Here is a 16,572-nt window from a genome sequence, read left to right on the forward strand (position 1 = left end):
TATATCCAAAGTACTATCATTTCAATGTGTAATCAATATAAAAATTATTAGTGAGAAAAAAATTTTAGTGAGATATTTACATGCTTTTGGGAGCGGGTATGGGGGACTCAGTCTTAAAAATCCCATGTGTACTTTACATGTACAGCATATCTTAACTGAGAACAGCCACGTTTCAAGTGCTCAATAGCTCACGTGGTGAGTGGCTGTTACATTAGACAGCACAGCTCTAGTGAGATTATGTGTGAAAGCTGCCTGGCTGGACTATTATTAATATTGTTACTATTATTTTTATAATCCTTACCAATAAAAAGCATTCCCAGGTGAGCATCTTCTTTATCCCATTACCGGCTCCTCAGACAGTGACCCTGGAGAGATTCTACACGGCGCCAAGCCAAAGGGACCGGCTCTCCATGCCTGTTCATGTGGCTTCCATAATGAGAAACAGGTGAGCATCCATTTCTCCCACTCCCATATATATGCCCCTTTGTTCATTGGCTCTGCCATTTCTTCCATCAACAGGTATAGTCTGTTTCTCTACCTGTTGAATCTGGGCGTGGCCATGAAACTTGCTTTGGCCAATGGATCATTAAAAAATGTGACACAAGTAGATTTGAAATATGCTTGCACATTGCTGCTAGCCTTGCTCTCACTTGCTGCTAGAAACTCTTCTGCCACCACCCGAGTGAGCCTGGGCTGGCTTATTGGGTGATGAGCAACACATGCCCCCGTGGTCGGCAAACTGCGGCTCGCGAGCCACATGCGGCTCTTTGGCCCCTTGAGTGTGGCTCTTCCACAAAACACCACGGCCTGGGCGAATCTATTTTTGAAGAAGTGGCGTTAGAAGAAGTTTAAGTTTAAAAAATTCGGCTCTCCAAAGAAATTTCAGTCGTTGTACTGTTGATATTTGGCTCTGTTGACTAATGAGTTTGCCGACCACTGCCCTAACTGATACCATCCTGAATCAAGGCTCAGAGGTTCCTCTTACCTGGGGGGGGGGGGGGTGTAATAGGGATCAAAAGTGTGGCCATCCCCTGTGATAATGATACAGGACAGGTTTCCAGTGTAGGGAGAGAGGAGCCACATCAGGGAGATGGTGACATTATCGAAGATGAAACTCTCACTGGACACCGTTAGCTACAGGCCTGCAGGTGAAAACACAAAGGGCTGTGTGCCATTACAGAGCAAAATTGCATGCTTAAAACTGACTCTCTTCTGTCCACCTGTCCTGCATCTTTAGGTGGGACTTTTAAAGTTTTCAAAATTTTAGTTTTACTTTTTAAAGTTCGTTTGAATTTTATTTTTTGTTCATAGGTAATATATGACCAATAATTTGAAATGTACAACCCCCTCCCACTGCCATACCTCAGCCCCCCCCCCCATTCTGCTCTCCAGAGGCAACCACTGTTATCAGTATCCCGTTTCACCGACTAGAGATATTCACAACCCGTACGTACTTTTCTATTTATACAAACGGTGCATACTATATTCATTATTTGACACCTTCCATTTTTTTCACTTAGTATATCTTGGAGATTGTTCTATATAAATTCAGTTAGAGCTGCCCTGTTCTTTTTAATAACTACACAATGTACCATAATTTATTTGCCAGGATTCTATTGATTGTCCAAATGCATTTTATAATGTTTAAAAAGACCAAAGGCTAAGCACCTTTAAGAAAATCTACTTGGCTAAGGTGGCCGATGATTCATTGTAAGCCATTTAATGCACATTAAATTTTACAAAACCTTGAGCTTCAAAAGTTGGCATGGAGGATGGGGTGAAGGGCAGAATTTGCTGGGTCTTCACACAGCTCTGGGCTAATTTGTGCAGCATAATCTTTGTTTCTGAGCACAAATGGGAAGGGAAAAGAGGCTGACTGCAAATAAAAAGGACTTTCAGGAGGTCCTGATTCTCAGCTACCTGAGGAAAGTCACATGCAACTGGGCACAGTCGGGGTGGGATGTCTGGATAAAGTTCCCCCTTTCACAAATCAGAACCTGATAGTGATCAGAACACACTGATTCACAAGGGGACAGGGTATTTGAAACAAAGTTGGGGTAGAAAATCTGGACCACGTAGTTGCTAGATCCAGCTTGCCCCCTGCTCCGAGCTACACATTTGTCCAATGACAGCTGCACCGGGCATGGCAGATCAAAGGGCACTCTGTCCATTAGCAAAACCACCAAATGGAACGTGTTGCCAAACATGCGGCCTCCTCTTCCCAGAAATAGAATTGAGACACCTCGCTCACTGTTTTTCTACCCAAGCATGTCCAGCAGGCTAATGTCTCTGGTAGAACGTGTCTTCCAGGCCACCCTCCCATTTCTGTGCCCTCTCCTCCATGTGGTCCTCCCTTTTCCTATACCACGGACCCTGCTCTCCTGGATGGCCCCTGGGAACTCCAACATTCACTGACTCATCTTTCCCCTTCAGAGCTCCTTGCATCATTACACACGCCCTCAATAGGAGTAGCTGTTCTGACCGATTAATGTGTTGGAAAATGGCATAATGTGGTTTCACAGCCGTAGGGGACACTGGCGCCCTCATGCACTGTTAGTCGAAATATAAATCGATACAGCGATTTTGAAGGGTAATTGGGCAGTATCTATTAACATTTAAAGTGCACAGACTCCCCATGGACACAGACAGTAGTGTGGTGAAGGCCTGGGGAGGGGGTAGAAGTAGGGTAGAGAGGGGGTCAATGGGGGGGTTAGGGTGGTCTTCTGTAATACTTTTAACAAGAAAGATAAATTTAAAATAAAATAAAATGCACATACCCTGTGACCCAGCATTTCCACTACTAGGGATCCCTCCTTTAAAAATAATCCCAGGCACATGTCAAGATATATGCACAAGAACGTACAAGAAAGCGCTGCAGAGTGATATGTAACAACAAAAGACCAGAAGCAACTTAAATGTTTAGCAACAGGGGAACTGATTAAATACATTTTGACATAATCTTATACTAGGATATTATGCAGTTATTAAAAGAATAAGCTAGTGACTTTGAGAGATGTCATATATATATATATATATATATATGAGTTGTAGACATATATTTTATGAGATTATATTTTTATTAAAATATAAAGTCATACACAGCCATTCTATGAATACATTTTTTAAATCGGGAAAGAATTTATTCTAAATAGTTAACAGTGTTTTCGTTATGGGGAATAGGAGTGTAGAGCTAAAGGGAGGGATTCTTCCTTCTTGATTTATCAACTTTTGTAAATTGTGGTAATGTGGGTTATTTTTATGGCTTTCAAGGTTTTTATTTTTTATAAGTTCCTATGTGTACTCAAATGATAGCCTATGGAAAGGTTAGTGGTTGAATGGAATGGCATGTGGGAGAGATCTTTTGATTCCTTTCAACCAAGTAATCTTGGATTTGTCTGTTATGGTTATTGGGCCACCCCATGAAATTTAAATTGAAGGATTCTGGGGATTTAAAAAACAAAAACAACAACAAAAAACACACACTCACAACACTTTTTTTTTTTTTTTTTAATTTCTGGCTTGTCAGTTCCTTTCTGCAACAGGACCCTCAGATACTTTATCCCCAGGTTAAAGCAGGCCACAGGACAGCAGTTTTGGGTTAGGAAGTCTCTTAGCACACAGTAGATTAACCCCAAGGTAGCTGCTCTCTCTGCTCTGAGGGGGCTGGGCCTGTTGTGAAAATAAGAAGGGAATTCCCACGCCAAGGCAAGCTGGGGACTCACCTTCCCGACACTGGTACTGCACCCAGAGGTAGCTGCCCCGGGTGGGGCACAGGTCTCCAAAGAAGGTCCCATTTGCTGCCACCTGGCATGCCTGCAGACCCTGGCACCGTCCTGGGAAGCACCCGAATCCCAGAGGAAGCAGAAATGGTGTGAAGGACATAAAGGGATAGGTTCAGACAGATGAATAACCTCGCATTCATTCATTCACCCACCATCCGCCCAACAAATATCAGTTGGTGTCTACTGAAGACTAGGCACTGTGCTAGGTACTGGGGGAGAGAGAAGTAGGGTTCCCATCCTCAAAGTAGTTCAGAGTCCATCCCAGTGTTTCTCAAACTGTGGATTGTGCTAGAATTCCCTGGAGGGCTTTGACTCAATAGATGCGGAGGGCAGCTTGAGAATTTCCTTCTAACAAGCTCCCAGGTAATGTTAACACTGCTGGCCCAGGAACCCCACTTTGAGAACCACTGGTCCAGGGGCATCTAGTCAAATGTCCTAAAGCGAATCATTGCCAGGGGGCAAAGGCAGCTCAGAGGCAGATTTAACCTAATTTTGTAAAACAGGTCCTAGAGAAATTCTCCCATGTGAACAAGAGATGCCACCAGAAACACTTGTTTAGCATTATTCACAATACCGAGGATTAAGACCCAACCCATACACTCTTAACAGAGGAAGAGACAAATTCTGGCACATACAATAGATGAAGCAGATAAGCTAACACAGCATGTATCAAGATGGATAATACTTTGAACAAAAAATAAAATAGAGAAGGAAAAGAGAAAAAAAGCACATCACAGAATGACATACGATATGATACAATTTTTATAAACACTAAAAACCTGCAAAGCAATACTACATATTGCTTAGGGTTGCATACATAGAAGGCAGCAATACAAAACCACCCATGAGATCAACAAGCGCTGACTTTATGACAGGAGCAGACCAGGGAGGGCTTCACAGAAGTGTTGGCTGTATATCCAATGTTGTGTTTGATTCCTTCATGAGGGAATTTTAAACAAATATGATTTGACAACATTGGGTAGTGGGTCTATGGGAGTTCGTTGAAGTATTTTTTTTTTTATTCTTGCCTATGTATTTCAAATATTTAAAAAATTTTTAAAAATTAAGTTAAAAAAGGAAAGTGATGTTTCTTGCATTCAAGTTGGGTGGGGAGCAAAAGTGAAGGGGTGAGCTGTAGCTCCCTTGCTTCCCAGCTCAGTGCTGTGGCAGAGACTGGCTAGTTTTCCCAATGTTGGAGGCTCAAGGTCATATATGAGAATTGGTGGAGCCTTCCAGACACCAGGAACTGCCCTGAGCTCACAGCCAGAGCTGTGGAGCCCTGGGGCCCTACCTGCCACTTCACCCTTGACGCTGACCCAGCTGCATTCCTCCTCCAGGTCCAAGGGGCTCCCAGCATCCTGGGTGCAATAATGGGGAGTCTGGCGCCCATAGAAAGCATCCTGGATCTGAATGACCTCCCCTGAGCCACAGTGCATGGTGGCATCGTGGCCCTCGCAGGCCAGACTCTGGCCGACACCTGTACAAAGGTAAGGTGATACATAGGAGGCCTATGGTCACGGATGGGCAAGTGCCAGGTTGATGGGAAGTGGAAGAGTCTCAGGGGTCAGGACTGTGAGCTGCAAGGACATAGCAGAAGCAGACTCAGCAGGGGTGAGAGTAACTCTGGAGCCAGACTGCCCAAGGGCAGATCCAGCCTAGCCACCCAGCGGCTGTGTGACCTCTGCAAATTACTTATCTTCTCTATGCCTCCTCTCTATGCCTCCTCTGTATCCCATACTCCATATGGTCATTGGGAGGATTAAATAAGTTTGTACACTCAGAGTATGGGCTATTCAAGTAGCAATTATTATTCTATCTATTTCAAGTACCTTCCTTGAGCCTTATTTGAAAACAATGCCTGGTACATGATAGATGCTAAACAAGCTTTTGTTGAATGAATGAGTGATTTCAATGAATGATTCCAATCCTATGAGCTGAGCTATTATTCTCTCCATTAGGAACATGGGGCTCAGTGGGGTCACTGTGCCAAGACCCCAACACCAGCCCTGCTCCCTAGCACCTGCTCAGTAAACATTTGTTGCAAAACAATGACCTGGCTCATGTGTGCACAGCCAGAAAGTGGGAAATGCTGAATTCACACTCAGGCCTGTTTGCCTGGTGGGAAGTCCACAGAGTAGGAGAGACCAAATCTGTGTTCATTTTCTATGTCTGCTGTAACAAATTATCACAAATTTATAATATTATAGTTATGAAGGTCAGAAGTCCACAAATGGGTATCACTGGACTAATATCAAGGTTCTTTCTGAAGGCTCTAGAGGAGAATCTGTTTCCTGCCTTATCCAGCTTATACAGGCTGTCAGCATTCCTTGGATTGTGGCCCCCTCTTCCATCTCCAAAGCCAGTCTCTCTCTCTCTCTCTCTCTCTCTCTCTCTCTCTCTCTCTCTCTCTCTAGGCAAAACTGCTTTAGGTCTCATCTCTGTCACTTCCCAGCTCTCTGGCCTTGGACAAGGAACTTATCCTTTCTGACTCACGTTCTTTTAGCTTTATAATAGGCCTACAATAGAATGGTGGACGGACTTCTATTATGGTGAATAAATGTACATGGAATGTCTGGCTCAGTGCTGGAACTTTTGCTTGATACTCATTAGTTCTTCATAGCATGAACTCATGCAAGGGCTCCAAGACCCTGGGGCTGACAGAGTCTGAGAGACAGGCTTGAAGTTGGGGTGGCGGAGGGGGCAGGAACTTGGGGAGGCTGTGATAGAAAGAGGGAAGTTGCATAATGCACAGACCAGGGAGGGCTTCACAGGAGCTTCCACATTTTCAGAAGTAGTCAGGCAGGGCGAAGTGCATCTATTTAAAGCTGGGGGAGGGGAAGAATGGAGCAGGAGCTTCTGTGAGTGTCCAACCAGGAAGCTTTCCTCATAGATAATAAGCTCCTTAAGGGAAGGAACCAGGAGCTTAGAGCCAGGGAGGGGACTGGACCCAGGAAGCCCAGAAGGTTCTATCAAGCCTGGCTTGTGGGTCAGGGGACCAGGAGGCTCAGCTTTAAGACCAGGCCCCAATCCCAGTCCCCACCTGGTGGGTAGGACCTGGTGTGCAGCCACATCCCACTCCGGCAGGGTTTCTTATACACAGTCCCCAGCACCTACACTGGGAGTCGGGCATGGGTAGCAGCCAGAAAGGGCACAAGAGAAGAATAGTTGGGAGCTGGTGGGATGTGGGCATGGGGGGCTCAGACTCAGGCTGGCCAGGGAGCAGGAGTTAAGGGTGAGTGGCATTTCTCCCTAGATGCAGATATATGAGGAAGGAAGACAGAGAGAGACAAGCAAGACTAATATGCAGGTAAATGGACAGGGAGAGCGAGGATGTGAGCTAGGGAGATGGAGGGACACACAGAGAGACAGAGACACATGAGGATAGACAGCAGAGAGAGATAGAGAGACATGGAGCATCACACAGAGACAAGTGGGCATTTAGAGAGACATTCAGAGAGAAACAGAGACAGAGATAGAAGTACAGAGACACACAGGAAAACAAGAAAACAGAGACAGGAAGAGATGGGGCAAAGGAAGTGGACTCTACAACAGAGGCTCACCAAACTCGCAGATGAAGGCGAACAGCTGTGTGCAGTTGTTTGAGGCAGCCCACCTGGCAGAAGGGTCTCTCCCGATGTAGCCCCAGGTGTTGGGAGCAGGAGAGGCCTGCCCTCCGTGCCAGTGGCTGTAGTTCACATTTGAGGTATCCAGCCAGATCCCCGGTCCTGGGAGGGAACACAACCACCAGAACTTTTTCTGATCCTTTTTATGAACAAGGCTTGTCCCAGCTCAGCTCTTTGTGTGCAGTAGGTGCTCAATCAATGCTAAAGGCCTCTCCCATGCCAGCAATGGAGCATTTTCTACCCATTATCTTCCGACACTCAAACATCAGAACTCGACCTAAACACCGGGAACCCAAGTTGGAGAGCCTGTAGAAGTTGGTTTGACTAAATAAATGATGCTTTCAGCTCTATCTAACCGTAACCTAAAGAAGAGCACAGAAGTGTGCCCCAGGGTGTTAAAAGGAATTTCACATAGAAACAGGGCCCTTGACAAATAGAAATGGGCACTGCTGAGCTGCAGCAGACACAGGACTGCTTACTTCAGGACTCTTCAGAGCCTTGAACCCAAGGATGGTGTGTGTGTGTGTGTGTGTGTGTGTGTGTGTGTGTATGTATGTGTGTGTGTGTGTGTGTGTGTGAGAGAGAGAGAGAGAGAGAGAGAGAGAGAGAGAGAAACATCAATGAGAGAGAAACATCAATGAGAGAGAATCATTGATTGGCTGCCTTCTGCACACCCCTTACTGGGGATTAAGTCTACAACCTGGACATGTGTCCTTACCCGGAATTGAACCAGTTACCTCCTGGTTCATAGGCCAGTGCTCAACCACTGGGCTACGCTGGCTGGGCTATTTATTAATTTTTCAAAGAAAAGAAATCCATACAAATGGTTAAAATTTTTTAAGGAGTAAAAAGGGAATGAAATGAATCTTCCCTTTCCCAACCTATGGACCACTCCCATTATTGTTGTTTCTTGCGAGTTGTTCCACGCTGCATTTTATCCATGTAGTGGCACCCATGAGTGCCTGAAATCTATTTACACAAATGCCATCATATTGCACACAGCACTGTCTCTTGCCTCTCAAATAACATTACATATTAAAAGCTGTTACATATCTGCCTACTCAAATCTACTTCATTTTCTGTAAAGCCATGCAGTTTCCCCTGAATATCTTAAATAGTCTGGACTCCTTTAAGTGCATACAAATGGAAATCTGCAAATTGCTGCATCTACAAAGCAAAAAACCACTCAAGAGTTATTGGCTGAAGACACATGGCAGAAATTGCATCCCTTTGGCTGTAAGCTTCCTCAAATGAGCTTCCCATCTGCCCCTTTATTAAAGCATTTCCATCCACTCTGGTATATTTCTCTAGGTACTTAGCACAGACCAAGTTTTTCTTTTCTAAAACCCAGTAGCTTCCACAGAGCCGTTTGAGATGGCGGGACACTTGCTCAAGACCTCACTGCCCTTCCCTAGATGTGTCTTCTTGAGCAAGGCAGTTCCTCTCTCTGGACTTCATTTTTCTCACCCATAAAATAAGAGTAGCAAAGCCTACCTCATGGGGCCGGTGTAAGGATTAAATACAAAGGTTTATGTGTCCATTCTTAGATATGTATGGACACTGGGGGTGGGAGGGATTGGCCAGAATATGGTTCCTTCCCTTAAAGAGCTTATTATCTATGAGGAAAGACACTTAAATAACTAAAGTCATGCCAAAAGGGTCCTATAGGTGCATAGAGAAGGACTCAACTGGTTGTGCTGGGGTTGGAGGAAGGAGCCCTCGCAGAGAAAGGATAAGTGCGAGTTCCTGGGAGAACTATTAACATGAGACTCTCCCATGGGAACTGAACCATGCTAAGCACTTGACCTGCTTCAGTCTCAGGGAGGAAGACATGTGGAAGTGCTTTGAAAATAGCTTAGTAATTATTTCCCGAGGCTCAGTTTCTTCACCTGTAAAATAGAGACAGCAATAATAACTATATTATCAGTTATTGTGAGGATTCAACATGATAATGGACATGACTCACTCAGGATAGAGCTGGACACTATTCTGACAAGAGCCAAAGAATTCATAGATATGATGAATATTAGACATATGCAAAGCAATGCACGTTTCTGGTGTCAGCTCTGTGCCGGGTACTGTGCTAAATACTGTGCATGAATTATTTTATCCACGAAACAACCAAAGAGGAGGGTTTGCTTACCATGAGAATGGGACATATTAATTTATTTTATGGAGCTCTGGGTAGAAAGCAATGGGAGAATTGCAGCCACTCGCTCCCATAAAACATAGTTATCACAGCACCTACCTTCTGCGGTTCCATTCTGAGCCGAGTTCCCTGTGAGTCCAACCCACCATTCTCTGTCCTGAGAGACGTGCTTCTGCAGAAACTGCTGGGTGCCTTCATCGTGAATAAAGACCAGATGGCCTCCTTGCTCCTCACACCAGTTCTGGGCACCATAGAAAGAGCGGCCAAAAGGCACAAATTCATAGCAAGAGTCTCTGAAAGCCACTTGGCTCTTAGAGCAAACGCTGCCTTCCTCTGGCTGAGCAGGAGTGGCCATAAACCTCAGAGCAAGCCCCAGGAGGACCAGGTCTGCTGCTCTCATCCTTGAACCAGCTGGAGAGTCTGGATGGAGCTGGCTGTCAGTCCTTCATATGCTGTTGCCTTCACAGCCATCTGCCATCCATCTTCCTTTTCACTTTGCACCAAATAATAGCGATTACCTCCTGTTTAAGAAACAATGACTCAGGATGAATGTGTCTGCTGTTTTGTTTTCCCCAGCTCTCTGTTTAATGCCAGTTCCAAATACAATTCATTTGCAGAATGTTCTTCTAGAGAATGATAAAGCTGCTATATACCTGTCTTCTTGTCACTTGCTCAACTGTTAGCTTACGATAAAAATTCCTGGCTATTGGTTTTATGTCGTCACCCTTAAAGACCAAATGCTTCATTAGAAGCCATCAGCATGTGGGAAGGCTGTGATAAAAGAAAAATGGCAGGAAAGTTAGAGTTATGAGATTGTAAAAAAAACAGATTGCACTCATATCCAATCTTATTGTCTAGAATGGCTGCTGTACCTAAATGATAATCACATTCTCTCCAGCATGGCTTAAATCCTAATGGAGATTCCCCCTCCCCCTCTCTGATTCATCACATTACTACTCATTGCCTGTTAGAGAATAAAAATTTCCTACAACATTTATTTGATGTTATCATGCAAATAAGCTTTAAAAACTTCAAACCTATCTATCCTCATCCAGTGTTTAAACCCTTCAGTGGATGTCCATGGTCTACGGCTCAAGTTCAAACTTCTTTGCTTAAGTATACAAGGCTCTCTATGAACTGGTAATTGACAATATTTCCAAACATATCCCCCAAAAGGTGGGGAACCAGGCTCTTTTACCCATTGCCAATGGAAGAATAAATTGGTACAACCTCTATTGTGGGCAGTGTTTACAATATCTGTCAAAATTTAAGTCCCTCTCCCCAGCTGCTGGTAAGATGCTGGGTTCTTCCTACGAAGCTAAGGCCGAGTTGGGGTGAGGCCCTCACTCCATCCAGCAACTAGCACCATGGCTGGCAGCACTCACCTAGTGCCCATCCACACCATGGCCTCGGTCTCAGAGCTTACCTGCATCTACTCAGACCTCATCCTGCAAAACGATGAGGTGATGGTCACAGAGGATAAGATCAGTGCCCTCATTAAAGTAGCTGGTGTAAAAGTTGAACCCTTCTGGTCCAGCCTGTTTGCAAAAACTCTGGCCAACGTCAACATCAAGAGCCTCATCTGGAATGTAGGGGCTGTTGGACCTGCCCCAGTAGCTGGTGCTGCACCAGCCAATGGTCCTGCCCGCTCTGCCACTGCTGCCCCAGCTGAGGAGAAGAAAGTGGAGGCAAAGAAAGAAGAATCTTCGGAGTCTGATGATGACACGGGCTTTGGTCTATTTGACTAAACTTCTTTTGTAACACGTTCAATAGAAAGCTGAACTCTGAAAACAAAATTAAAAAGCACAAGCTCTGTAATGTAGCAATTTCACTTCTAGGAATTTCACCTACAGATAAATTCATACATATGTGAAATGTAATATGTATAAGATTATTTATTGCAGATTATTTTAAGAAGGAAAAATTGGAAACAACCTAAATGTCCATTGATAAGAAATGGGTGATCAAAATGTGGTACATCCTACATACCCATTAAAAAAATGAACAAATTCATTGTATACAAATTTGGAATGATATCTAATATTTTTGTTACTATTAAAAGCAAAGTATGAGACATTGTTGATGGTCTAATGCATTTACATAAAAACATATATGGCCCTAACTGGTTTGGCTCAGTGGATAGAGTGTAGGCCTGTGGACCAAAGGGTCCCGGGTTCAATTCTGGTCAAGGGTTCGATTCCGGTCAAGGGCAGGTACCTCGGTTGTAGGCTCCTCCCTGGCCTAGGCCCTGGTCGGGGCACATGCAGGAAGCAACCAATCAATGTGTTTCTCTCACATTGATGTTTCTCTCTGTCTTTCCTCTCTCTTCCACTCTCCCTAAAAATCAATGGAAAAATATCCTCTACCCCATCCTCCACAAGCTCAAAGTCATAGCTCTTCCTATCTTTTTTTTTTAAAATATATTTTATTGATTTTTTACAGAGAGGAAGGGAGAGGGATAGAGAGCTAGAAACATCGATGAGAGAGGAACATCGACCAGCTGCCTCTTGCACACCCCCCACCGGGGATGTGCCCGCAACAATATACATGCCCTTGACCGGAATCGAACCTGGGACCCTTCAGTCCGCAGGCCGACGCTCTATCCACTGAGCCAAACCGGCTTCGGCTCTTCCTAACTATCTTAATCAATTGCTGGAGACCTTTCCTCACACTGTGTGCTCCTGTGCTGTCCCCTCGTCCAGAAGCCACTTTCTCCCTAGTCCTTCCCTGATCACCTTCAAGATTCAGCTCCAATCTCACTTCCTTTGTGAACTTTGTAGAACTTGCTTCATATAATATGCTTCTCTCCTCTGAATGTTTTTCTCTTTTTTTTCAATAAAAGCTTTACTAAGATATAATTCACATGCCATACAATTCACCCATTTAAAGTATACAAGTCAATGTTTTATATTTTTTATTTTTTTGTTAATCTTCACCCAACGATATTTTTTCCATTGATTTTTTTTTTTGAGAGAGAGTAGAAGGGAGTGGGAGAGACAGAGAGAGAGAAACATTGATGTGAGAGAGTCACACTGATTGGTTGCCTCCCACGTACATGAAGATTGAGCCTGCAACAGAGGTAAGTTCTCTTGACCGGAATTGAACCCTCAACACTTCAGTCCGTGGGATGACGCTCTAACCAGTGAGCATTTTTTAGTATATCCACGAGGTTGTGTTAGAACATTTTCATCCCACCAAAAGGAAATCTATTAGCATTCTCACCCCAATTCCTCCTTCCCCCAGCATCAGAGAAACACTCATCTACTTTCTGTCTCTGGATTTGCCTATTCCGGACATTTCATGTACATGGCATCATACAATATGATGATGACTTTTTTGTGACCCGCTTCTTTCACTTTAGCACAGTAACTCCAAAGTTCATCCCATCTTGTAGCCTGTGTCAGTGCTTCATTCCTTTTTATGACTGGATAATATCCTATTATATGAGTAAACCACATTTTGTTCATCCATTCTTCCATTGATGGACATTTGAGTTGTCTTATTCTGTGAGTTTTTTGAGGGGAAGAAATAATGTCTCTTAAACTCTCTATCTATCCCATAGCTGGCACATAGTAGGACTCAATGAACATTTGTCACCCAAGTCCCTGGGGCTGACTCTTGTCCCCCTTTGGTTTCCCAGAAGCCTTTGCAAGCCCTGCCAGACAGAGCCCAAGGCAGGATTCGATGTCATTGCTGACTCACAGGCTCGGCAGAACTGGTCTCTTATCTGTGGGATCCAAGCTTCTAATGACTTCCATTAGAAAACTATGTGGAAGGCCTCACACAGAGATAATGTATCTTCTGGGTAAATGTTTAATTTATGTCGCTTGTGGAACATGCTTCGAGACATTTGATAAGGAACACAATCTGCAGGCTAAATTCCATTTTCACATTCTTTACATTCTGATAAATTGCAGACTCCTGGGCACGGAATCTGTCTTGATGATGTCAACTCCCAAAGTTCCTCAGCCTCTGTGTACATGAAGAAAGGAAGCAGAACATGGCTGAACACGTGTGAACGTGTTTCCAATTATCTGAAGCATCTGTCTGAGCCACCAAATGCTGATTTTGGGGATCAGCAAATGAAAATAGAAAGAGAAAGAGTTTGGTTTAAATCAGGGGTCCTCAAACTTTTTAAACAGGGGGCCAGTTCACTGTCCCTCAGACCGTTGGAGGGCCGGACTATAGTTAAAACAAAACCCAACTATGAACAAATTCCTATGCACACTGCACATATCTTATTTTGAAGTAAAAAAACAAAACGGCAAAAACACCTGCATGTGGCCCGCGGGCCGTAGTTTGAGGACGCCTGGTTTAAATTGAACCATGAAAAGAACCCTGAAGATGTTCATGCCCAATGGCCCAGATACCCTAGTCCTGGGAATAGACAAATTTTAGTTTGGGTTCACCCCAAAGCTAACTGAGACAAGAATTCAAGCACCAGCAGGAAACAGTGGCAGGGGAGTGTGGAGTACATTGATCTCTGTGAATTGGTGTTTTTAATTAGTCATAGTAAATCTTTGCCCTCCACTCGTCTGAAAAGACAGCTTAGCAAAAGAATTCTCCTGGTCCCATCACCCTAATACATTTTCAATTCTTTGTGGTTCCCTTGAATGCTTCTTGCTTGAAGATATTTACCTACGCACAACCATAGTATACCTATCATTAATGCACATTGCACTTAGCATCTGATGGTGAGTCTTTTCTATGCTGCACTTCCCACTTAGCATCTGATGGTGAGTCTTTTCTATGCTGCTCAAGGGCTTTGAAAGCGGCTGTCCAGTAGGACTTTGCGGACTTAATGAATGCTTTTTAATTGCCTCATGTATGATCTTTCCTTTAGTGGTGAAGTGTTCACTCCAGGAGTCCCAGGGCGGCTCTCCCACCACTCCCTCCCTCCTGAACAGGCCTGCGGAGAGCTGGGGTTTTCCCGAGCTCACCTCCAATGCTTCTCCCTCAGGGAGGCAGCTGCACCTTTGTGCTGCTGGGACTTTGCCTGTCACCTTGAACCTTGCTATCTAAGATTTCCACATTATCTGCTCAGCTCATCACCCTGGCTAATTAAAGGTACCATTTAGAAGCTAACTTATTTGGAAAACTGCAAAGTAATTTAGATGTGATAACATTATCTCTGAAAGGGAAATATTAACTCACTTCAGGCAATAACTTTGTAATAGGAGCTACAGAATTGCAAAATAAGACTGCTGTTTTTTATAGCACAACAATGTTTCTTTTTGAAGTCAGCTTTCATTTTTTCACCTCATGACCGTTTTTTAGGGACACCACACGTACATGGAATAAGTGGCCTCAGGGAAGGGTAGCCTCCTCTTCCCAAATCCTTCCCCCAATTTATGAAGTAAGAGGATGCCACAGTTCAAATCTTCCACCCTGCCACATGTTGTGTGATCTCTGGCCTAGGGGCACAACCTCACCAAGCTCCAGTTGCTTCCTCGATACAAAGGGGTTAGTAACTGCCTGCCAGGCCTGTACCAGGATTAGAAGATACGGTGTGTGCAAATCCAGAGCAGGGGGCACCCATGGGTGAACACCCTTCCTTCTCCCTCCTGAAGGGAGGAGACAAAGCCTTCCGACTCACCCAGTGAGCAATTCAGACTCTCCGAAGGCGGACTGAAACCATCTATCTATAAGACGAGTTACTTCTCTTCACGTGCCCGTTGCCCTGTTCTCTTATGCACTGGCCAGTTTTCATCCCATGTGATGCAGCGAATGCAGTCTATAAACATTGTCTGTGAAACAGCCACTTTTGCTCTCATATCTACTCAACCAGGATCTTCAAAAGGTGGGAGGCACTATTGTGTAATGGGAAAGACCATGCACTGACCAGCTCTTGACCTTGATCCTCTGCATCTCTGAGTCTATAAAAGTAAGATTGCTAATGGTTTCCTTGCAGGGATGGATAGGGATTAAAGAAAAGACTGCTAATAAGACGCTTAGCATGGTACTTGGCACATGTCAAGTGTCCAGTGAATGGCATTTATCAGAGGCTAGAGGATGGGCCAGGAGACTAACAAGTCCCATGTCCTACTCTTCCCATGTTAGTAAACATCTCAAAGCAGTGATCAGGCTTCCTCGGGCTCATAGCAGTGCCAGAGCTTCTTGGGGAAGAGCAGCTGCTGCTTGTTATCTCTGTTTATAAAGAGGAAGGATGGAGGTTCAACACAAAGGCAGACCCTAACCCCTCTGGGAAGTTCATGTCCTTTGGGATATGCAAACTCGGCCCCAAACAAAAAGAACCTAACAGGAGCCCCAAAAAGCAGAGACTGAGTCTCATGGATCACCTCTGTATCCCTAGAACGTGGCGTGTAGTCGGCGTGAATTCTAAGAAGGCACAGAATTAGTGTTTTATTCGCTGCTGTATTTACAGCATGTAGTAGATACTCAGTAAATATATGTTGAATATGAATGAATGTGAGAATGCATGAATACTGTACTGCCTGTAGGTTGCCTATCCCAAGCCATTCTCTCCTTTTTCCCTTGGTAATGGAGTCCTGATATCATTCAGGTGACAACCTGCTGCCCCCAGAAGAGACTCCTGATTTAAGGAAATCAGGGCACTCCAGTTCCTCCTCACCAGGGATTAGCCTGGGATGATCATGTGACACAGTTCAGCCAATGAGACTAAGAAAAAAAATCAGGGCTTCTGGGAAAGATTTTCCTTTAGCTTTAAAGGAGAGAGATATGAAAAGAAAATGCCTCTTTTGTCCCCACCTATGTCCCTGCTTTTGCATATTACTATGCCAGGACGGTTCCCGGAGTAAAGGCAATCATTCATAAGCAAAACCGAACAAGCCCACAGATGAGAAACCACCTCTCTGAAGATGGCAATGTGTCGGATGGAATGGATCCTGACGAGATGACTCAGGTGAGCTTCTGAGCTACTCAGGATCCAACAGATGACATGATGTCCAAGATGAATGCACATTTTCAGGAGTTCAGCAGATATTCTTGTTAATTTCAGCCAAAGCGTCTTCCATTAACTTGTTGAGCCTTCATGATA

At 44.4% G+C, this 16,572-nt stretch overlaps 2 protein-coding genes across 2 annotated transcripts in view; one reads left to right on the top strand and one right to left on the bottom strand.

The window, feature by feature from the left end:
- LOC307092479 (polycystin-1-like protein 2) overlaps positions 1–9,954 on the bottom strand; it is a gene marked incomplete at both ends in the record, with an annotated part of 78,534 nt that extends 68,580 nt beyond the window's left edge. Inside the window, 5 exon segments of the mRNA XM_079759759.1 lie at positions 986–1,134; positions 3,700–3,833; positions 5,074–5,259; positions 7,343–7,507; positions 9,654–9,954. Of these exon segments, the coding sequence (XP_079615885.1) occupies positions 986–1,134; positions 3,700–3,833; positions 5,074–5,259; positions 7,343–7,507; positions 9,654–9,954 (935 nt within the window).
- Positions 9,955–10,957: 1,003 nt separating this feature from the next.
- LOC307092294 (large ribosomal subunit protein P1-like) lies at positions 10,958–11,302 on the top strand (the record flags this gene model as incomplete). Its single annotated transcript, XM_079759534.1, has 1 exon — positions 10,958–11,302. One exon carries the CDS (start codon positions 10,958–10,960, stop codon positions 11,300–11,302), a length of 345 nt encoding a protein of 114 aa, XP_079615660.1.
- Positions 11,303–16,572: the final 5,270 nt, after the last annotated feature.

This window comes from Cnephaeus nilssonii (genome assembly GCF_951640355.1).
Source record: "Cnephaeus nilssonii genome assembly, chromosome: 20".
Classification (NCBI taxonomy): domain Eukaryota; kingdom Metazoa; phylum Chordata; class Mammalia; order Chiroptera; family Vespertilionidae; genus Cnephaeus; species Cnephaeus nilssonii.